Below are 21,428 nucleotides of genomic sequence, written 5' to 3' on the forward strand. Positions count from 1 at the left end.
AAGGTAAAAGAGTAACTAATTAACTAGAAATTAGTATGCAAGTCCCATACTACGTGTTGTTTCTGATCCAAGATAGACACGTACACTTAAAAAATCAGTCGGACAAGCTGCTTCGCAGCGCTTACATCCGACACAATCTTCTGTTCGTGGTGCGGAAGCAATTTGCCCTGCTTTACATCCATCCCAAGGTACCATTTCAAGAACATCCGTTGGGCAAGCACGTACACATTGTGTACATCCAATACAAGTATCGTAGATTTTTACTGCGTGTGACATAGTAAAGTTAATTAATAATTAAAAAAAATTAAGAATTCTCGTTTATTTAAAATAAACACTGGAATAGAGACTATTCGTATCAAGTATAGCATAAACTTGACAATTTTTTTAATTGGGTCAGGTGGGATTCGAACCCACGGCTAATCGGTTAAAAGCCGAATACTCTACCACTGAGTTACTGACCCGTTTATCGATTTTATTTGTATAATAACTAGTTTGGGAAAAGATTACAATTAGAATTTTCTTCGGGGCCACCTTCAAAGTAGCCCCAAAAAATTAGAACTGAACCTTTAATTCATTAAAGAGGTCCTGAAATTCCTTGTTTACGAATCATGAGGAAGTGCATAAGCATAAATACTGCTGCAAGAAGCGGAAGTACAAATGTGTGTAAACTGTAGAAACGAGTAAGAGTAGGTTGTCCTACTCCTACACTTCCACGAAGAAGTTCAACGACGAAACCACCAATTACTGGAATTGCATCTGGTACACCAGTTACAATTTTAACAGCCCAGTAACCTACTTGGTCCCAAGGGAGTGAGTATCCAGTTACACCAAATGATACAGTAATTACTGAAAGAATAACTCCAGTTACCCATGTAAGCTCACGTGGTTTTTTGAATCCACCAGTAAGGTATACGCGGAATACGTGAAGAATCATCATTAATACCATCATACTAGCTGACCAACGGTGAACTGAACGGATAAGCCATCCGAAGTTTACTTCAGTCATAATGTATTGTACTGATGCAAATGCTTCAGTTACAGTTGGGCGGTAGTAGAATGTCATAGCGAATCCTGTTGCAACTTGAACGAGGAAACATGTAAGGGTAATTCCACCTAAACAGTAGAAAATGTTTACGTGTGGCGGTACGTATTTACTTGTAACGTCGTCTGCAATTGATTGAATCTCAAGACGTTCGTTAAACCAGTTATATACTTTACTCATATTAAAAGGTCCGATTAGCTAATGACCAAATGGCATTAGTGTATTGTTAATACAAATTATCTGTATTAATTCACAATTAGGCAAAAATTTTCAAAACAAAATTTTTATCTGGGCGATTTTGCACTTCGCCCAGAATATTAGATGAATTTCACTTATTAAAGTGACGATCCAAGTCCTACGTAAGAACCATAAAAGAAGATAGCTAAGAGTCCAAGCGCTGCAAGTCCTCCTACCATCCCTACGAACCATAATGGGATTCGTCCTGTTGTTGTGTTAGACATAAAATGTGTTTCCTACAATTGCAGAATTAGTTAAAGATGTAGCTTGAAAAAAGAACTGCGAGTACAAAAATGAGAAGTAAACCCCAGTAAAGACTAGTACGGTTTAACTCAACAGTTTGCTTGTTTGGGTTCGGGTTTGTCATACAATTTTCTCCTGAATTAACGCTGAATGAATTGCATTGCTGTGATTGACCCAAGGAAAAACACAGTTGGAACAGCTAACGCGTGAACTGCAAGCCAACGGAATGTAAAAATTGGATATGTTTTAACTGACATAAAAAATGGGGCTAAATTAGCTGCATCAATGCGGGTTTGATGCGTTTCTGTCAATTTATTTAATTGACTCAGAGACTGAGTCGATCATTAAAATAAATTTTTTAGTTTGGTACAAGATCATCAAGTTGGGCAAGTGCACCATAACGATCTGAAATTAAAGGAAGCTCTTGACGCTCTTCCGTAAAGTATTCGTTTGGACGCGGTGTTCCAAATACATCGTAAGCTAAACCAGTACTTACAAAAAGCCATCCTGCAATAAAGAGTGACGGAATTGTAACACTGTGAATTACCCAGTAACGAATACTAGTAACGATGTCACTAAAAGGACGTTCTCCTGTAGATCCTGACATATGAAATCCTCAACATTTCTTTCAAAGCTCTCGTCTAATAACGGTTCCATTATTATCCACGATGCTCGTTTATATTATAGCTTTCTACCAGTATATCGCAAAACAATATGATGTTTAAATATAAAAATTTCTAAGGGTACCAATAAAATGGGATACCCTTAGAAATTTACTTAAACTGAATATTTAAAAATTCCTGACTCATTTGTGTTACAGGACCAGTCAGCGGACGTTGAAGTCGTGTTTCATACCCACGGCTTCCAAAGGTTCCACGGATTGAACCAGACATTGCATAAAGCGGGTGTGCTTGGTGAGTAGATTCGCGTAATCGGGCTTTAATACGATCTTTAAATCGGTTCATGGAACTTGACCCAGTTTGCTGATAATTTGGATTATACCCGTAACGATTCGTTAAACTACGTTGGTCTGGTTTAAGTTGGCAGAACATTCGACTCTTATACCAACTGGTAAAGAGTGCAGTACGTTGTTGTAAATCCTTTAAAGCAGTTTTGTTTAAAGCTTCCCAACTAATTGTTCCGGATAATGTTTTAAGCCCTTGAGTAGGGTTTTCAATGAGTGCAAGTGTATTTTCCATTCGGTAGTTTAAGCACCCTTTTAAAAATGTTTTATTAAGTCGCTCTCCGAGTTGCCCAGAATATGAAGTTTGTGTGACAAACGTATTTGCTGGACTACAACGACGTAATTGGCGAATAAATGCACCTTCAGCCATAAAATCGAGTAATTCCACAATTAATTCTTGTGAATAGTCAACTGGCTGTGTTTGAATACTCATCCCAATGTTTTGCATTCTAAGACTACTGATTTCCGTTGGATTGTTCTTTGGTGACCAATTTTTTACCGTTGTTAATAAATGCATGCATTTTGTTTTAAAAGGTCGTTCTTTTTCATTCATTGTATAATCAACTGTTAATTTATTTGAGTTGATTACTTCACTTAAATGAAGTTCATTAAAGAAACCTTCGTCCGCAGCTTTTGACACTGTTTGGTTCCAACGAAGTTGGAAAATACTGTTTAACCCTTCATTTAAGGATTCATTTGTGTGCACAAATTCATTTTTACGGATTGCTTGTAATGTTGAATTATTAACAATTGAGACTACTTCTGCATTTGTAAAACCTTCACTCATTAATCCAAAATAATTCCAAGCAATAGTTGCATCAATTTGTACTGGACTTTGTGACGCTTTTTGTAATAATAGAAATTTACGCTCGCCTAAAATTGGTTTACGTAAATTCACTACCCACTCGAATCGGCCCGAACGCAAACATGCAGGGTCCATACGTGTAATATCCGAGACTGAACCGAGAGTAAAGATTTTACGTTGGGTTGGTCGGGCTTCTGAACCGATATAGTAGCCATCGAAACAAATTAAAAATTGAGTTGTTAATTGAATCAATTCTGGGCTATTTGTACGTTCACGATCAATAGTGATCAGATCAATGTCACGAATAAATAAAATTCCAGGCGCTTGATCACGTACACGGCGAAATAATGACATTAAACGCATTACTCCAAATTTTACATCAAGAAAACGGGTACTTTCAGTTTTAAAAACTGGTAAACGGCTTTCACTAGCAATGGCACGGGCTAAGAAGCTACGGCCGTTCCCTGGGTCTCCTACTAGTAACATTCCTTTTGGTAACGTATTAAGTCCATATCTACCGGGTTTTAATGCCGAAATTACTGGGCTATGTGATAATTCATTTTCAATAAGTTGAAGCAGTTTCAAAGTTACTTTAAAAAGTTCTTTTACCTTCATGATCGGAAGGAGCCCCTGTAAATGTCTAATCTTTGACATTTTTGTTTTGCTCTCTTGGAGTGTTAATTCCAAATTAGAAAGCATTTTGGAATTCGATTTTTCGAACGCATCCATTTTATTAATTGCACTATCAACTGCATGAGTCAAGAAATGAAAGCGTGATTCATACCCACTCGTTTTATCTGGATCAGACAGCATTTTTTGTGCAAGTGTGACTTCAGGCATTAAAAAGTCAACTTTGGAGGTAGTATGCTTTATAAAATTCATACGGACTTTATTACGTTGAGTAAGTAACCAATTATCAAGTTCTCCAGGAATTAAAGGGCTTAAACTCGATTCCCAAATTGTCAGTAATACTGTCGGCAGATAAAGGCCCATTCCACGTGCTCGTTGAAGTGCGGAGAAAAGTTTATCAAAAGCTTCGCCACCACCGTCAATTCCGACTACTTCGTTCAATTTAACCTTGTTTTGAAGACGCCCAAAGTGATCAAGACGAGTATATAAGATTGGTTCCGGTTTTTTACGAACATTATAAATGTAGTTAAGTCGGAATTGATAAAGAGTATAGAATGCATACCAAGTAAAGATGCTTGGTAAAAGTCCTCCAATTAATTCTAAATCTTTGAACTGCTCTTTTGTTAAATTTTCATTAATACGCTTAAGTTCGAGAGATGGAAATCCATTTTTATATAGGCCAAGTTCATCCATTGACGTTTGCATTAAAAATTCATTGAATTTCTCATTTTCTCTCTCAGCTGTTTTGGCACGAAATGATTTACGATCAAAATAAAAATCATCCCATTCATCAACTTCTAGTCCATCAAAATCTTCTAAATCGTTAAAATCAAATTCTGATTCTGTTCTATAAGCAGCTGAGGTCAATTTTCCAACTGAATTTTCAAGTTGAAAATCCGCACTTGTTTTGTGGATTTGGTCGGCTTTTGATTCTGACCAATATTTGTCAATTAAGGGGTAGACGTCATTTACTGCAAGAGTGTTTGTTTGAAGTTTTGGTCCAGCCATTTTCCAATCTGGTTGTGTTCCAAGTGAAATTCCCTCGGTTGAGAGAGTTCGAATCATTTTGGGATTGAAAAATTGACTTAATTCTTGCACCGAAGATTGATTATTATCCGTTTTCTCATCAAATTCTTCATATTCGAAAAAATTCAAATCAACTTTCTCGAAAAAGTTTGGGGAATGAATTGAGTTTTTGGAAACTGTACCAGTGTCGATGACATTTTTTAACGTCTCTTGATCAATAAGGTATGATGCTGCACGAATTGCTTTTAAATAATCTGCGTCAAACTTTTCGAGGCCTTCGTATGTAGGTACCATTGGTCGTGCAGAACGATGAGTTGTAAGTGTTTCCGGTGTCAGTCCAATAAATGGGTAATTTGTAATCTCTTTTGTTCCCTCGTCACGGAGTTGAATATTGGTTAATCCTAGTGGCTCGACGTATAAGACAATCGGGTTCTCAAGTGCTTTTGGCAGTTTTTTTCCAAAAACTTTTTCCATTAATAAATTTTGTTCGCTTTTGGATTTTGGTTGTACGCTGAATTTTTCAGCTGAAATAACATACGTGGGTTGAGTTTTTGTTAATTTCTGAGCTAATCCAAATCGCATAATCCCAGCACCCATTGCGATAGTAAAAACACTCAGTTGGAATACACGTCGGTAATCTAAAACTGTAAGACAGTAATTTAAAATCCCAGAGAATCCATAATATTTTAAATATTGTGGCCAATATGTAGCGTTCCATTTTACTACGCCTAGAATATTTTTGGCACGCCCACGACTTGTTACTTTAACCCCTTGCTCATATTGACGATGCATAATAGCATTGACTAATGAAATACGGTAGAATGCTTGACCGAGAATTAATTGAAGACTTTTTACGCCGTATTTGAGTTGATACTGAATTTGTTCCACTCTTGTAAGTTGTTGACGATCTTTTCTGGCATCGTAGGGTTGCCAATTTTTTACACGGTCCGATAATTCTGTTGGCGTTTCTCCACCATCCTCATGACCTTCCCATTCTTCCCGTTTTAATAAAACTGTGAGAATTTCATCATTGGGTTTAATACAGTTGTTTCCTAATTCATTAGCAATAAATTCGTGAAAAGGAATGATAACTGTTTTTAAGTTCGTTGAGTTGTTATTTTCCTGAGTCATAATAAGTTATTAGGCTAAATTTCTTCTTTAAACAAAATCTTTTTGTTTGACAGTACCTATGTTCAGTATTGACCCATTCTGAAAGATTGACATAACTTTTTCCTTTTTAAATATAGAAAATATTATTTATTTTCTTATCATTTACCTCTAGTATACCATATAATTTTCGTATTCTAAAATATTGTCGGGTTCATATAAACTCCCCAGATAGGATTTGAACCTATGACCAATCGGTTAACAGCCGATTGCTCTACCACTGAGCTACTGAGGAATACTAAGTCTATTAGCTTCTGCAGTATACTAACAAATTCTCAAACACACGTCTACTGACCCTTTACAAAAAAAATAACTTGAATCTTTCAAATCTATTTTCTATACTGGGGGTGATTATGCCTCCTTAGCTCAGTGGCTAGAGCATCGTATTTGTAATGCGAGGGTCGTCGGTTCAAATCCGACAGGAGGCTTCATTTCTATCAATTGTTGCTATACTTAGAATACTTCTTATGATTTTTTTATATACGTCCCGATAGCCTAATGGATAGGGCTCCAACCTTCTAAGTTGTGTCGTGTAGGTTCGATTCCTACTCGGGACGAAGGGGTACAACTAGTAACTCAATTGAGTCACTAGTTGCTATTATTTAAAATAAGTTACCTAATTAAAGACCAGTACTTGAAAGCCAGTTTACACCTACGTTATCAAGAATTAATGACTTGTTGTAGATTTCAAGAAGGATTACAATGAATACTGCAAATAATCCGATAAATACAGACATTAAAATAGTTGTTCCCCAACCCGGAGCTACTTTTCCGTACTCTGAGTTAAGCGGACGTAACGCTGTTCCTAAAGCTGTAACTTTACCAGTTCCTGCAAGTTTTGAATCTTTTGCTGCCATAATATAAAGGTTTAATCTATTTGTATTTTTTGACTTTCTACTTTAAAATATAACTAAATTTACAAAAAAAATTATTTAACCTATGGAAAATTCTGCATTTTTTTACGGTGTATTTCTTTGGTGCTTATTAATTAGTGTAACTGGATATTCCATTTACATTGGTTTTGGGCCACCCTCGAAAGAATTACGCGATCCCTTTGAAGAACACGAAGATTAAATCTTCACTAAATTTGCTGAGACAACGCTATTTATTTTGTCTCAGCAAATTCCCGAATATAAGATTAAAGTTTTTCTATTTATGATTATATCATGAAAAAGATTTATCGTCTGAATGTGTGATAAATCTTTTTCATAATGGACGCGAGCAAATTAAATTACTTACGTGAGTAAAACTCAATAATTAATAATTCGTTAACGGTCAATCCAATTTGTGAACGTGTTACATTACGTTCTACTTTTCCTGTTGCATTATTTTTATCAACAGAAAGGTGTGAAGGAACTACACCACCAAATGTTTTTGCATGCTCTACGATTGGAGCGGAGTTACTTTTAATAACTTCCCCAACCGAACATTGGTAACTTGGGATTGTTACAGCTTGTCCATTTACTGTTACTAAACCGTGTGATACATATTGACGTGCTGCACGAATTGTTGGTGCAAAACCAAGTCGATACACAACAGCATCAAGACGCATTTCAAGCATTTGGAGTAATAACTCTCCAGTTGGTCCTTTCATGCGTCGTGCACGTCGGACATAACTGAGTAACTGTTTTTCACTTACCCCGTAGTTATAACGTAATTTTTGTTTTTCTTGTAAACGTACACGGTATTGCGACATTTTCGTCATTCCAGATGACGGTCCATGTTGTCCCGCTGGGTAGTTACGGTTTGGAATTTTTGTTGTTAATCCTGGTAATTCTCCAAGACGACGTACAATTTTCACGCGGGGTCCACGGTATCGAGCCATTTTACTCTCCTGAAATTTATGTATATTTTCAATTCTTGTAGTATAATATTACTAAAGTAAAGATAGTTTAGCATTTCAAAGAAAAGGAATCAAAATCAATTTGTTTTCGCTACTTTTTTGTCGTCTTTACTTTCTTGCAATAGCTTAAAATCTAATTTAGTTTATGCCACGTTCGCAAAAAAATGATAATTTTATCGATAAAACTTTTACGGTAGTTGCCGATATTTTGTTAAAAGTATTACCTACCACTCGTAATGAAAAAGAAGCCTTTGTATATTATCGTGACGGGATGTCGGCCCAGGCAGAAGGAGAATATGCAGAAGCTTTACAAAACTATGCGCAAGCAATGCGATTAGAGGTGGATCCTTATGATCGTAGTTTTATTTTTTATAATATTGGGCTTATTCATACCAGTAATGGTGAGCATACGAAAGCACTTGAGTATTATTACCAAGCTTTAGATCGCAACCCGTCATTACCACAAGCTTTAAATAATATTGCAGTTATTTATCATTATCGTGGGGAGCAAGCATTAGCTGCTGGAAATATCCCAGATTCTGAAACTCTCTTTGAAAAAGCTGCAGAATATTGGAAAGAAGCAATTCGTCTCGCACCGTTAAATTATAGTGAAGCTCAAAACTGGCTTCAAACAACAGGTCGTTAATGTATGTTTGCCTTAATGGTGGAATGGTAGACACGCTAGTCTTAGGAACTAGTGCATAATGCGTGGAGGTTCGAGTCCTCTTTAAGGCACATTCATACAATACTTTATTTTTGTTTCCAGCATTTTTTTAAAAAACTATTGACAGGTTTTATTTGCACAACTTATACTATAGATGAAATTCAATTTCATTTAATCATGCCCCCATCGTCTAGAGGCCTAGGACATTTCCCTTTCACGGAAGTAACAGGGATTCGAATTCCCTTGGGGGTAATAAAATATAAAAAATTAACCTTTTAAAGTTCTAAAAAGAAAACTACCTTGATTTTATGGCCATTTTATGGTTCAATTCATATAAAAAAATCTTCTTAGACTTTAAATTTTCAAATGCACTTTTTTTTATTATGAAGTATGCTTGAGAATTTTCATTTTTTTGACTTTTAAATTATTTTATATTTTTACCTATGAACTTTACACGTCAGCGCACGTCACCAATTCATGCGGGAGAGATTATTAGTTACAAGAACGTTGATCTTTTACGTCGTTTTATTACGGAACAAGGTAAGATTCTTCCACGTCGCTTAACTGGTGTTACAGCGAAGGAACAACGTCAACTTGCTAAAGCTATTAAACAAGCTCGTATTCTTGGGTTCTTACAATTCCTTTATAAAGAATAATTTTTACAATTATGCCTACGATTCAACAACTCATTCGTTCTCAACGAATCAAATGTGAGACGAAAACTAAGTCTCCTGCTTTAAAAGCATGCCCACAACGTCGTGGGATTTGTACGCGTGTTTACACAACTACTCCGAAAAAACCAAATTCGGCGTTACGTAAAGTAGCTCGTGTACGTTTAACAACTGGAATTGAAGTTACAGCTTACATTCCAGGTATTGGACACAATTTACAAGAACACTCAGTTGTATTAGTACGTGGAGGTCGTGTAAAAGACCTTCCTGGAGTACGTTACCACATCGTTCGTGGTTCACTTGATACAGCTGGAGTAAAAGACCGTTTACAGAGTCGTTCAAAGTATGGAGTAAAGCGTCCAAAGAGCTAATCTCTCCCCTTTCAAGGGTTTTCTTAAACTTATCTATTATTTCTCGTTATGTCACGTCGAACTGTAGCAAAAAAACGTCCGGTTGCGCCGGATCCAGTTTACCAAAGCCGTCTTGTAAGCTTATTAGTAAGTCACCTTTTAAAGAAGGGGAAGAAAAGTATTGCTTACAACATCTTTTATGCGGCTATGAAGAATATTGCAGAAACAACATCACAAGATCCACTTGAAGTGTTACGCCAAGCAGTATTGAATATTACCCCTAAAGTTGAGGTTAAATCACGCCGTGTAGGTGGGGCAACTCTTCAAGTTCCACTTGAAGTTAAAGCTGATCGTGGAACTGCTTTAGCACTTCGTTGGTTATTAATTGCGGCTCGTAATCGTTCTGGTCGTAATATGGTGTCAAAACTTTCGGCAGAAATTATTGACGCATCGAACAATACAGGTGCAGCAATCCGCCGTCGTGAAGAAACGCATCGTATGGCAGAAGCGAACAAAGCTTTTGCTCACTTCCGTTTCTAAAATTCTAGTTAATGTAATAGTCTTTTAAGGCTATTACATTACTTTGAAGAATAATAAAAAACAATAAAGTCAAAGCCAAAATCAAAAGTTTTTTACATTTTTAAAATTATGGCACGCGAAAAGTTTGAGCGTACAAAACCGCACGTAAACATCGGAACAATTGGACACGTAGACCACGGTAAGACAACTCTTACAGCAGCTATTACTATGGCAATGGCAGCTCGTGGTGGTTCAGCTGGTAAGAAGTATGATGAAATTGACTCTTCACCTGAAGAAAAGGCACGTGGTATTACTATTAATACTGCACACGTAGAGTATGAAACAGCAACTCGTCACTACGCTCACGTAGATTGTCCGGGACACGCCGACTATGTAAAAAATATGATTACTGGTGCAGCGCAGATGGATGGAGCAATTCTTGTAGTATCGGGTGCTGATGGACCAATGCCACAAACGAAAGAGCACATTCTTCTTGCTAAGCAAGTAGGTGTACCTAATATTGTTGTTTTCTTAAACAAAGAAGACCAAGTTGACGATGAAGAATTACTTGAACTCGTAGACATGGAAATCCGCGAGACACTTTCGAGTTACGATTTCCCAGGTGATGAAATTCCAGTAATTGCTGGATCAGCACTTCTTGCATTAGAAGCGCTTTCATCAAATCCTAAAATTGGTGATGGGGAAGACAAGTGGGTAGACAAGATTTTCTCATTAATGGATAACGTAGACAGTTATATTCCTACTCCAGCACGTGAAACAGATAAGACTTTCCTTATGGCCGTTGAGGATGTATTCTCAATTACTGGACGTGGAACAGTAGCAACTGGGCGTGTAGAGCGTGGAACAGTAAAAGTTGGAGCAAGTATTGAGATTATTGGATACGTTGATACTCGTGTGGCAACAGTAACAGGTTTAGAAATGTTCCAAAAGACTCTTGAAGAGTCTGTAGCTGGTGATAACGTTGGTGTACTTCTTCGTGGTATTCAGAAAGAAGATATTGAGCGTGGAATGGTACTTGCTCAGCCAGGAACGATTACACCTCATACTAAATTTGAAGCCCAAGTATATGTTCTTAAAAAAGAAGAAGGTGGACGTCACACTCCATTCTTCCCTGGATACCGTCCACAATTCTATGTACGTACAACAGACGTAACAGGAAAAATTGAGTCATTCATTTCTGATGAAGGGGATGAAGCAACAATGGTAATGCCTGGTGACCGTGTTAAAATGGTAGTAGAACTTATCCAACCAATTGCCATTGAAAATGGAATGCGTTTTGCAATTCGTGAAGGTGGTCGTACTGTTGGGGCAGGTGTAGTTTCTTCAATCCTTAAATAAGTAAGTATTTTTAATTAACTTCTTTTGGGTTTTTTATTTGTAAAAAAACAAATAAAAAATCCAAAATTAGCATTAATCACTTGCTTTTATTTTGATAAGAAATATACTATTTAGTAGTCCTACTTTTGTCGAAAAACATTTTTTGAATCGTGCCAGAACTGAAAAGAAGCAGCACTAATAGACATATTTTCGGACAAGGTAGGCAACCAAAAGATATAAATTTAAGTTTCAATTCAAATATTTTACGAATTTTACTTTTTTGTTTAATTCATCAAAATCGTTATTAGCAAATGATGACGGTTTTTTCTTTTTTTATAATTAAAATAAATTATTTAATAGGCGGTGCCCAGATTCGAACTGGGGGATAAAGGATTTGCAGTCCTCTGCCTTACCACTTGGCTACACCGCCACTGATTCATTTTCAGCAGATATATTTACAGATTAGCGTATTTTATCTATCTTTTCAATATTAATTTATTTTATAAGCTTTTAAATTTCTCATTTTTATTTATTCGGGGAGATTTTATTATGACGCTGTTTCGACAAAACTCAGCTCTTCCAAATTTTTTAGATTCACAACGTGATAGTTTCCGTTATTTTTTAGAAACGGGAATTCGTGAAGAACTAGATTTTTTCTCACCAATTGTTGGTCAAAGTTTAGGCAGTTCTTCGAAACGACCAACTGATCGTTTTATTTCAGTATCTTTTCACTCAAAAGACTTTTATTTTAAAAAACCACACTATACACCGCAAGAAGCGGTACAAAAATTGGGAACTTATAAAAGTTCTTTAATTGTTCCAGTGCATGTCTACTCAAAGTATTTAAATTTAAATGCTACTTTCCCAGTTGCATTTTGTGATTTACCACTAATGACAGAACATGGAACTTTTATTTTAAATGGTTCCCCACGTGTTATTGTACACCAAATTGTTCGTTGCCCTGGGGTCTATTTAAAACCTCAATTTGATAAACAAGGAAATCGTACGCATTTAGTTAGTTTTTTATCAGCTTATGGTTCATGGTTACGTTTTGAAACTGATAAAAAAGGGGTCGTCTTTGCTCATATTGATAATTTGCGTAAAGTACCAGTAACAGTGTTTCTTCAAGCGTTAGGTTTCTCAATGGATACCATTGTCGGAGCCTTAAAATATCCCGAAGCGTTGGACCCCACATTAAAAGAAGTTGATTGGAAACTTACTACCGATGAAGCTATTCTTTTATTAATGTCACGCTTATTTCCGAATCGTCCTGCGACAGTATTACGTGGCCGTAAATTTTTATTTAACCAATTTTTTAATCCACGCCGTTATAGTTTAAGTGATGTTGGGCGTAAACGGGTAAATCAAAAGTTTCGCATGCGTTCAAAAACAAAACATTTAACTTTAACGCCACAAGATGCATTAGCAGCCCTCGACTATTTATTACGCTGTGAAAATGGCGAAACAGAATTTTTAGATGATATTGACCACTTAAAAAATAGACGTGCTCGTTTAGCTGGTGAATTAATTCAAACACAATTCCGTCTTGGTTTAAATCGATTAGAGCGGGTTATTTATAATCGTATTAGTGATGAAAATATTTTACGTAAAACACCCGGTGCTTTAGGTTCATTAAATTCCTTAATCCGTACTCAAGTTTTAGCATCGGTTTTTCAAGAATTTTTCGGTTCAAATCAATTGTCCCAATTTATGGATCAGACAAATCCATTAGCGGAGATTACTCATAAGCGTCGTTTAAGTTCTTTAGGACCTGGTGGTTTAAATCGTGATCGTGCTGGTTTAATTGTTCGTGGTATTCACCCAAGTTATTATGGTCGCATTTGTCCAATTGAAACACCAGAAGGTAAAAATGCCGGATTAGTAGGTTCAATTGCGACATTTACACAAATTAATAAGAATGGTTTTCTTGAAAGCCCTTATTATAAATTAATTTCAGAAAGTAATACACCAGATCGTAATGGATTCTTTTTATTAAGTGCTTTTTATGAAGAGGATACAGTTGTAGCGCAAGGTGACGTAGACCTATCGAACTTCCGAATCCCAACTCGAAATAAGAGTCAATTTACTGAGAATACAGTTCAAGAAATTAATTTTTTAGGTCTTTGTCCAATCCAATTTATGTCGATTGCAACCTCATTAATTCCATTCCTTGAGCATGACGATGCAAACCGTGCTCTTATGGGCTCTAATATGCAGCGTCAAGCCGTTTCATTATTGCGATCTGAGCGACCATTTGTAGGAACTGGTTTAGAGGCTCATGTAACGCGTGATATTGGTGCAACTATTGTTGCAAAACAAAATAGTTATATTTCATATGTAGATGCACAGCGTATTGATTATTTTACACCGGTGATTGGCGATACTAATTTAATTGACTACCAAAATTTAACTGCTGAAGATGTTTTTGCAAGTAACCAATTTAAACATAATACAATTTGGTTAACGAGCTACCAGCGTTCGAACCAAGATACTTGTTTAAATCATAAACCTCTTGTTGAAGCAAATACGTGGGTGGAGGCTGGAGATTGCTTAGCTGATAATGCAGCAACAGCGAAAGGTGAATTAGCTTTAGGTCGTAATATTTTAATTGGTTATATGCCCTGGGAGGGTTATAACTTTGAAGATGCCGTGCTGGTCAGTGAACGTTTAGTTTATGACGATGTATTTACATCGATTCATATTAGTCGATATGAAGTTTCTACTGCTCGTTTACGAGAAGGGCAAGAATACTTTACTAATCAAGTTGATCGTAATCAATATTTAGATGAGTTTGGAGTTGTTAAGATTGGAACGTGGGTCGAGGCTGGTGATGTATTAGTCGGGAAAATTTCACCTCAACCGGATTCCGATAATGATCCGGAAAGTCGTTTATTACGTGCAATTTTTGGTGGTGTCGCTCGTAATACGAAAACTACTTCATATTGTTTATCAAGTGGAGTAAGTGGCCGAATTCTTGATGTTCGCTGTGAATTTAAGCGTCAAACAAAAAATATTGAAGATGAAAGCATTGAATCAACTGGTTCTGTGTACGTTTATCTTGTAGAAAAACGTCGTTTACAGGTAGGTGATAAGGTTGCTGGTCGCCACGGAAATAAAGGTATTGTTTCTAATATTTTACCGCGAGTTGATATGCCGTATCTACAAAGTGGTAAAGCCCTTGATATGGTATTAAACCCTCTTGGTGTACCGTCGCGTATGAATGTGGGGCAAATCTTTGAATGCTTACTTGGTTTAGCAGCGAATACCTTAAAACAAAATTTCAAAGTTTTACCATTTGATGAAATGCACGGGGCAGAAGTTTCACGTGGTTTTGTTTACCATTATTTGTATAAATCACGTTTATTGACACAACAAAAATGGTTGTTTAAACCCAATTCACCAGGAAAAAGTATCGTGTTTGATGGTCGAACTGGTTTAAATTTTGATCAACCCGTTACCGTTGGGTACCCGTATATTTTAAAACTTGTTCACTTAGTTGATGACAAGATTCATGCGAGATCAACTGGACCTTATTCATTAGTAACACAACAGCCTTTAGGTGGACGTTCTAAGAAGGGTGGACAACGCTTAGGTGAAATGGAAGTTTGGGCACTTGAAGGATTTGGTGCTGCTTATGTTTTACAGGAATTATTAACGATTAAATCTGACGATATGATCGGGCGAAACCGTGCGTTTATGTCTATGATTCGTGGAACGCTTTTGCCAAAATCCGGAATCCCAGAATCTTTTAAAGTCCTTGTATCAGAATTACGTGGATTATGTCTCGATATGAGTATTGCACGTATTAACTTTTAATCATTAATTATAATTATCAGGCTATGAGTATTGAATATGTTCAACTTCAATTAGCTTCACCAAGTGAAATTAAACGTTGGTCCCAACGTATTTTACCAACTGGTGAAGTAGTTGGGGAAATTAGTAAAGCTGATACGATTAACTATCGAACCTTTAAACCAGAACGTGGTGGATTATTTTGCGAACGAATCTTTGGATCAACGTCCAATGGCGAATGTTCGTGTGGAAAAACTAAGCGTCGAAAATTAATCGTTCCCGTTAATTTTAATCGTCTCACACTTCAAAAACGAAATGCTGAATTAGAAGCAACGCAAGCGATAATTGAAGTTTGTCCGTCATGTGGTGTTGAACCAACTAATTCAAAAGTTCGTCGTTACCGTATGGGTTGTATTTCTTTAAAGAAACCTGTAGCCCATATGTGGTATTTCCGTAACTCTCCAAACGTATTGGCTGCATTATTAAATATGCGTAGTCAAGAAATTGATGAAACAATTCACTTTCAAACATATACTCCGTCTAAGTACGGAACGCAAAATTATTGTTTACATGGTGGTGTTCAATGGTATGTGAACCATTGGGAACCAATGCACCCTTATTTTGCCGGAGATATTGATGTTTCGATGGACAAAGCTGCATCGTGGAATTCGAAATCAACATTTATGCCATCCCAAATTAAAACAATTGAAAATTGTGGTGGTGAAGCATTACAAGAATTGTTAACTCGACTTGATTTAGTATTTTTACAACGAATGTTATCTCGTAAGTTAAAGAATACAATTGAAAAGAAAAAATTGGCAGCTAAATCATTACGAAAACGTCATAAACGTCGTAAAACGGCTAAACTACTTGGTCGTACTGATCAAAAAAATTACGGTATTACTATTAAAGTTCGTGAGTATTCGCGTCGTTTAGAATTTATCCGTTCATTAGCACGTAAAGGTTTACGCCCAGAATGGATGATTTTATCAATTTTTCCAGTGTTACCGCCAGATTTACGACCAATGATCCAGATGTCCAGTGGTCGGTTCGCAACTTCAGATTTAAATGATTTATACCGTCGTTTAATTTATCGGAAAATTCGTTTTGAGAAATTTTTAACACTTTTTGATGAAGAATTTTTACCTGATTTATTAATTCGGCATGATTTATGTTTACTTCAAGAAGCCGCGGATTCGATTATTGATAATGGACGATTAGATAAACCTGCCCAACGCCCAAATCGTAAGCCATTTAAATCATTAACTTCCATTATTGAAGGTAAACATGGACGTTTCCGTCAAAATTTATTAGGAAAACGGGTTGATTATTCTGGGCGTTCCGTTATCGTTGTGGGCCCAAAATTACGTTTACATCAATGTGGATTACCACGTGAAATGGCATTAGAATTATTTCAACCATTTGTGATTCGTGCTTTATTAGAAGAATCTGGGGTGAAAAATATTCGCGCAGCAAAAAATTTATTACAACGCCGTTCGCAAATGGTTTGGGATATTCTTGATACGGTTGTTTTGGGTCACCCAGTTTTATTAAATCGAGCTCCGACATTACACCGTTTAGGTATCCAAGCATTTGAACCAATTTTATTATCTGGTCGAGCAATCCAATTACACCCTTTAGTTTGTCCAGCTTTTAATGCAGACTTTGATGGAGACCAAATGGCAGTACACGTACCATTAGGTCTTGAAGCTCAAGCCGAAGCTCGTTTATTAATGTTGGCTACCCATAACTGGTTATCCCCAGCAACTGGTGAACCGAGTATTCTCCCCAGCCAAGATATGATTCTTGGTTTTTATTATTTAACAACATTAAAACCAACCGTAAGTCTGAAACGCCCCGTTGAGCAACCAATGGCAGTTCGCGGTCGTAACTTAATTCAATCCAATTCAATTTTTAATAATTTTGAGAGCGTTCTTCATGCGTACGAAACAAGTAAGGTTGATTTACATGAAATTATTTGGTTAAGATGGTCATCATATATTCAAACTACAAATTCGGAACCATTACAAATCACGGTAAATAAAACTGGTCATGTAACAACAGTTTATGATAGTTTTGTCATGCAGTCAGGTGCCACAAATGGGCCAGATAATTCTATGTTATCAGTACAAATGAAGTCTCGTGATACCTCTAGCATTTCGAAAGTGTATAACTGTTTAACGTCATTGAACGCCGCAGCTTTCTATATTCTTACAACACCAGGGCGTGTTCTTTTTAATAACTTAATTTATGAAAACCTTTTTTTGTAACCGAACCGTAGATAAAGGGGAGATGAAACGTCTTATTAAATGGGTTCTTTTGAATTATGGAACTGAAAAGACAACTCGTTTAATTGATAAATTAAAAACAATGGGATTTCATTATGCCACGCATGCTGGGATTTCATTAGGAATTGATGATTTATCTATCCCACCGATTAAATCAGCCTTTTTACTTAATGCTGAAAATGATATTTATGAAAATGATTTACGTCTAAAACGTGGTCAAATTACCTCTGTGCAACGTCTTGAGAAAGCACTTGATATTTGGAATACGACAAACGATACTTTAAAAACTGAAGTGGTAAAATATTTCCGTTCAACAGATATCTTTAATCCAGTTTATATGATGGCTTTCTCAGGAGCTCGAGGTAATATTTCTCAGGTACGTCAATTAGTTGGAATGCGAGGCTTAATGGCTGACCCACAAGGTCAGATTTTAGATTTTCCAATTCGTCGAAATTTTCGTGAGGGCCTTACAGTTACGGAGTATATGATTTCTTGTTATGGTGCACGTAAAGGTTTAGTAGATACTGCTTTACGTACTGCAAGTTCAGGATATTTAACACGCCGATTGGTTGATGTAGCACAAAGTGTTATTATTCAACAAGTTGACTGCCAAACTACTCAAGGATTACGAATTGTACCGGAGTTAGAAAAGATTGAATCCCAATTAATTGGCCGCGTACTTTTTGAAGATGTCGTAGATTTGGAAACGGGTCGTATGGTTGGTTATAAAAACCAGGATATTTCTCCGGCTCTAGCTCTAAAACTTATTAAACAACCTGCTTTAACAATCCGATCACCTTTAACGTGTAGATTTCATGCTGTTTGCCAACTTTGTTACGGGTGGAATTTAGCACAACAAAAATTAGTTCAATTAGGTGAGGCTGTTGGAGTATTAGCTGCTCAATCCATTGGTGAACCAGGTACCCAATTAACAATGCGTACTTTCCACACGGGTGGTGTATTTGCGGGTGAAGCGACAGAAAAAGTTTATTCACCACATAATGGAATTGTTTTTTATAGTAAACAAGCCCGTGGTCGTAAAATTGTTTCCAAATATGGGGAAGTTGCATTTTTAACTTTTGAGCCTCTTAAGGTGAAAATTAAAAATGATAATACAACCTCTGTATTAGAATTCCCATCTTTTACATTGTTATATATTCCACCGGGACAAACAGTGGGTGAACACCAAAGTTTAGCTGAACTTTCACGAATTGAAAACAAACAGAATTTCCAACAATTTGAGGTAGGGACTGAGAATGTTCAGAAGGAATTTATGTCGAATTGTTCAGGGCAAATTTTCTTACCTCAACGACAAAATGCTTTAATTAATGAAGACAATGCCGGTACAACTACTTTTAATTATTCAGAAATGTGGTTATTAGCAGGTAAGATTCTTGATTCAAAAACGTTAGTTCCAGGAGATCAGATTAAGAATGCTCTGTACCCAATCCGTTCTAAAATCAATTGTGAACCGAGTCGACTTACTACCACGTTACCGCTTGGTTATGTATTTCCGATTGATTCGAATCAAACGTCCCTTTCCAAGTTGCAGTCTACTGATGCTGAAACTTTAAAGCAACTTCCATTGTTACAATTTTCTAAATTGTCTGCTGATAATTTAAAATTTGCCCGTAGCTATGCTTTGGAACTTAATAAAACATTATTTCATTGTGACAGTTTGTCGAAATATAGATTTATTACTTCCGATTTAGAACATTTACCGTTTAAATCAAAAAACTTATTCTTTAATCAAGATACGCCAACGAAAAAAGTTCCAACGTTTAAAATTAAGTTTTCTCGTTTTGGTAAGGCTGATAAATTTAATGCAAAAGAGAAATTTTTATTATTGCGCTCAGTAACTAAATTAGTATCTACTCAAACTAATCCGTTAAAAACACAATTTGCAAATAACTTATTTGTACAGAATTCAATTAATAAGAATAAAAAAACTTTTCTTGAAGTTGTAAAACCTCTTAAAACTTTCCAGAAAAAGACAAATTTTTTCCCTTCGCCGACGCATGAAAACATTAAAAGTTTTAACCCGTCTTTACAAAACGGAAATTTAATGTCGGTTGACGCAGATTATGTTCGTCTGAACGTTCAATACGGAAAAGGATTCAGTTCACTTTTAAATTGTGGCGAAGTTCGTGCAACAAATTGCATGATGACAGAGAAAGATCAAATTGCTTTTAAATCGCCTGTTTGTGATTTAAAAATGAAGGTAGGTGATTATGCCCGTGTAGAGGATCAATTAACAACAAGTACTCGTATCCCACTGTCGGGACAAATTAATTTTATTACTGCAGAAAATGTACTTTTCCGTTCTGTACAACCGTATTTATTAGTTCCAGGTTCAAATGTAGTAGTAAAACATGGTAGTTTGGTACAAGAAAATAGTGTTCTTGGTACATTAATGACGTCACAATCTACTGCTGGTGATATTGTGCAAGGTTTACCGAAAGTTGATGAGTTACTTGAAGCACGTGAGCCTCAACATAAAGTTCTCACGAGTATGCACGCTAAACTTTCTACTTTATTTTCCCAATACGGGAAAATTTATGGTTTACGTGAAGGGTGTGAATTAAGTTTCCAGAAAATCCGACAATTTTTAGTACAAGAAGTTCAAGATGTATATCAGTCGCAAGGTGTATATATCGGTGACAAACACGTAGAAATTATTGTGCGTCAAATGACAACGCATGTTGTTGTTGTAGACGCTGGAAAAACAGGGTTGTTACCTGGTGATATCGTAGATATTCGCCGAATTGAACAATTGGAACATACGGGATTTTTTGCGGGGGTGAAATATCGTCCAATGTTGTTAGGAATTACACGTGCTGCATTAATGGCCGAGAGTTTTATTTCAGCCGCTAGTTTCCAAGAAACAAAGCGTGTACTTTCAAAAGCTGCATTAGAGGGGCAGATTGACTGGTTGACTGGTTTAAAAGAAAACGTGATTTTAGGTCGTTTAATCCCAGCCGGAACAGGTTTATATTAACTTTAATATAAATTTATGGTATACTCCCGTATAAAAATGTGAATGTTTATAAAATTTGAAAAAGTTAAAAAATTACTGAATATGTTACAGTCAATGCTTGAAGCTGGTGTTCACTTTGGACATCAATCACGCCGTTGGAACCCAAAAATGGCGCCTTACATTTATGAAGAGAAAAATGGAATTCACATTTTAGACGTAGTTCAAACAATCGGAGAACTTGAGAAAGCTCGTACAGCGTTTAAATCTGCAAAGAATGTGATTTTCGTGGGAACTCGCCCTGCAATTGCACCGTTAATTGAGCAAGTGGCAACAAAAACCGGATCAAACTATGTAAATACACGTTGGGTTGGTGGGCTTTTAACGAATTGGACAACTATGACAATGTGTCTTGAAAAATTAGGACGTTTAGATGCTCAATTAGAAACTGCTACACCAAAAAAAGGTTTTACAAAGAAAGATATTTTATCTTTAACACGTGAACGCGAACGTCTTGAGAAATTTTTTGGTGGCCTCCGTAATTTAAAAACTTTACCTGATTTAGTTGTGATTGTAGGCCAACCAAATGAACGTAATGCAGTGTTAGAGTGCCAGAAATTAAACATTCCAACAATTACATTACTTGATTCAAATTGTGATCCTACGTTTGTATCATATGGAATTCCAGCTAATGATGACTCTGCTCGTTCAGTAGCTTTTATTCTTGATCAACTTACGAAAGATTAACCCTTTTTTGAGAGACTCATTGATACCAGGTCGAATTTTTCGACCTGGTTTTTTTTATTTGTGGTCCGGAAAGAGGCAGACATCGTGGGCTGGTCTGGGCTCAATTGTATACTCATACTCAGAAGCAT

At 36.4% G+C, this 21,428-nt stretch overlaps 19 protein-coding genes and 7 non-coding genes across 26 annotated transcripts, besides 1 other annotated feature; 14 read left to right on the forward strand and 12 right to left on the reverse strand. All coding sequences in view use genetic code 11, as the record gives it.

The window, feature by feature from the left end:
• Positions 1–30: 30 nt before the first annotated feature.
• Positions 31–276, reverse strand: psaC (photosystem I subunit VII). The gene has a single exon. It carries the CDS (start codon positions 274–276, stop codon positions 31–33), a length of 246 nt encoding a protein of 81 aa, YP_717214.1.
• A 113-nt stretch (positions 277–389) lies between these two features.
• trnK lies at positions 390–461 on the reverse strand. Its single transcript has one exon. It is a non-coding gene; the product is annotated as a tRNA-Lys (tRNA).
• Positions 462–574: 113 nt separating this feature from the next.
• petB (cytochrome b6) lies at positions 575–1,222 on the reverse strand. Its single transcript has one exon. It carries the CDS (start codon positions 1,220–1,222, stop codon positions 575–577), a length of 648 nt encoding a protein of 215 aa, YP_717215.1.
• Positions 1,223–1,377: 155 nt separating this feature from the next.
• On the reverse strand, positions 1,378–1,503 carry psbJ (photosystem II protein J). Its single transcript has one exon. It carries the CDS (start codon positions 1,501–1,503, stop codon positions 1,378–1,380), a length of 126 nt encoding a protein of 41 aa, YP_717216.1.
• Positions 1,504–1,529: 26 nt separating this feature from the next.
• Positions 1,530–1,646, reverse strand: psbL (photosystem II protein L). The gene has a single exon. It carries the CDS (start codon positions 1,644–1,646, stop codon positions 1,530–1,532), a length of 117 nt encoding a protein of 38 aa, YP_717217.1.
• Positions 1,647–1,662: 16 nt separating this feature from the next.
• On the reverse strand, positions 1,663–1,779 carry psbF (photosystem II protein VI). The gene has a single exon. It carries the CDS (start codon positions 1,777–1,779, stop codon positions 1,663–1,665), a length of 117 nt encoding a protein of 38 aa, YP_717218.1.
• A 101-nt stretch (positions 1,780–1,880) lies between these two features.
• On the reverse strand, positions 1,881–2,129 carry psbE (photosystem II protein V). The gene has a single exon. It carries the CDS (start codon positions 2,127–2,129, stop codon positions 1,881–1,883), a length of 249 nt encoding a protein of 82 aa, YP_717219.1.
• A 166-nt stretch (positions 2,130–2,295) lies between these two features.
• Positions 2,296–6,078, reverse strand: ORF1260. Its single transcript has one exon. It carries the CDS (start codon positions 6,076–6,078, stop codon positions 2,296–2,298), a length of 3,783 nt encoding a protein of 1,260 aa, YP_717220.1.
• Positions 6,079–6,277: 199 nt separating this feature from the next.
• On the reverse strand, positions 6,278–6,349 carry trnN. Its single transcript has one exon. It is a non-coding gene; the product is annotated as a tRNA-Asn (tRNA).
• Positions 6,350–6,469: 120 nt separating this feature from the next.
• Positions 6,470–6,542, forward strand: trnT. The gene has a single exon. It is a non-coding gene; the product is annotated as a tRNA-Thr (tRNA).
• A 56-nt stretch (positions 6,543–6,598) lies between these two features.
• On the forward strand, positions 6,599–6,671 carry trnR. The gene has a single exon. It is a non-coding gene; the product is annotated as a tRNA-Arg (tRNA).
• Positions 6,672–6,734: 63 nt separating this feature from the next.
• Positions 6,735–6,971, reverse strand: psbH (photosystem II protein H). The gene has a single exon. It carries the CDS (start codon positions 6,969–6,971, stop codon positions 6,735–6,737), a length of 237 nt encoding a protein of 78 aa, YP_717221.1.
• An 82-nt stretch (positions 6,972–7,053) lies between these two features.
• Positions 7,054–7,188, forward strand: PsbN. The gene has a single exon. It carries the CDS (start codon positions 7,054–7,056, stop codon positions 7,186–7,188), a length of 135 nt encoding a protein of 44 aa, YP_717222.1.
• Positions 7,189–7,345: 157 nt separating this feature from the next.
• Positions 7,346–7,939, reverse strand: Rps4 (ribosomal protein S4). The gene has a single exon. It carries the CDS (start codon positions 7,937–7,939, stop codon positions 7,346–7,348), a length of 594 nt encoding a protein of 197 aa, YP_717223.1.
• Positions 7,940–8,102: 163 nt separating this feature from the next.
• ycf3 (photosystem I assembly protein Ycf3) lies at positions 8,103–8,603 on the forward strand. Its single transcript has one exon. The coding sequence runs from the start codon at positions 8,103–8,105 to the stop codon at positions 8,601–8,603; it is 501 nt and encodes a 166-aa protein (YP_717224.1).
• A 9-nt stretch (positions 8,604–8,612) lies between these two features.
• On the forward strand, positions 8,613–8,692 carry trnL. The gene has a single exon. It is a non-coding gene; the product is annotated as a tRNA-Leu (tRNA).
• A 108-nt stretch (positions 8,693–8,800) lies between these two features.
• On the forward strand, positions 8,801–8,873 carry trnE. Its single transcript has one exon. It is a non-coding gene; the product is annotated as a tRNA-Glu (tRNA).
• A 191-nt stretch (positions 8,874–9,064) lies between these two features.
• Positions 9,065–9,277, forward strand: Rps18 (ribosomal protein S18). Its single transcript has one exon. The coding sequence runs from the start codon at positions 9,065–9,067 to the stop codon at positions 9,275–9,277; it is 213 nt and encodes a 70-aa protein (YP_717225.1).
• Positions 9,278–9,288: 11 nt separating this feature from the next.
• On the forward strand, positions 9,289–9,663 carry rps12 (ribosomal protein S12). The gene has a single exon. The coding sequence runs from the start codon at positions 9,289–9,291 to the stop codon at positions 9,661–9,663; it is 375 nt and encodes a 124-aa protein (YP_717226.1).
• A 48-nt stretch (positions 9,664–9,711) lies between these two features.
• Positions 9,712–10,182, forward strand: rps7 (ribosomal protein S7). Its single transcript has one exon. It carries the CDS (start codon positions 9,712–9,714, stop codon positions 10,180–10,182), a length of 471 nt encoding a protein of 156 aa, YP_717227.1.
• Positions 10,183–10,290: 108 nt separating this feature from the next.
• Positions 10,291–11,520, forward strand: tufA (elongation factor Tu). Its single transcript has one exon. The coding sequence runs from the start codon at positions 10,291–10,293 to the stop codon at positions 11,518–11,520; it is 1,230 nt and encodes a 409-aa protein (YP_717228.1).
• A 337-nt stretch (positions 11,521–11,857) lies between these two features.
• Positions 11,858–11,929, reverse strand: trnC. Its single transcript has one exon. It is a non-coding gene; the product is annotated as a tRNA-Cys (tRNA).
• A 119-nt stretch (positions 11,930–12,048) lies between these two features.
• rpoB (RNA polymerase beta subunit) lies at positions 12,049–15,315 on the forward strand. The gene has a single exon. It carries the CDS (start codon positions 12,049–12,051, stop codon positions 15,313–15,315), a length of 3,267 nt encoding a protein of 1,088 aa, YP_717229.1.
• A 23-nt stretch (positions 15,316–15,338) lies between these two features.
• Positions 15,339–17,561, forward strand: RpoC1 (RNA polymerase beta' subunit). Its single transcript has one exon. The coding sequence runs from the start codon at positions 15,339–15,341 to the stop codon at positions 17,559–17,561; it is 2,223 nt and encodes a 740-aa protein (YP_717230.1).
• Positions 17,542–20,577, forward strand: RpoC2. Its single transcript has one exon. The coding sequence runs from the start codon at positions 17,542–17,544 to the stop codon at positions 20,575–20,577; it is 3,036 nt and encodes a 1,011-aa protein (YP_717231.1).
• Positions 20,578–20,619: 42 nt separating this feature from the next.
• On the forward strand, positions 20,620–21,300 carry rps2 (ribosomal protein S2). The gene has a single exon. The coding sequence runs from the start codon at positions 20,620–20,622 to the stop codon at positions 21,298–21,300; it is 681 nt and encodes a 226-aa protein (YP_717232.1).
• Positions 21,270–21,428: part of a repeat region that runs on past the window's edge.

Source organism: Ostreococcus tauri, chloroplast (assembly GCF_000214015.3).
Source record: "Ostreococcus tauri chloroplast, complete genome".
Taxonomy (NCBI): Eukaryota; Viridiplantae; Chlorophyta; class Mamiellophyceae; order Mamiellales; family Bathycoccaceae; genus Ostreococcus; species Ostreococcus tauri.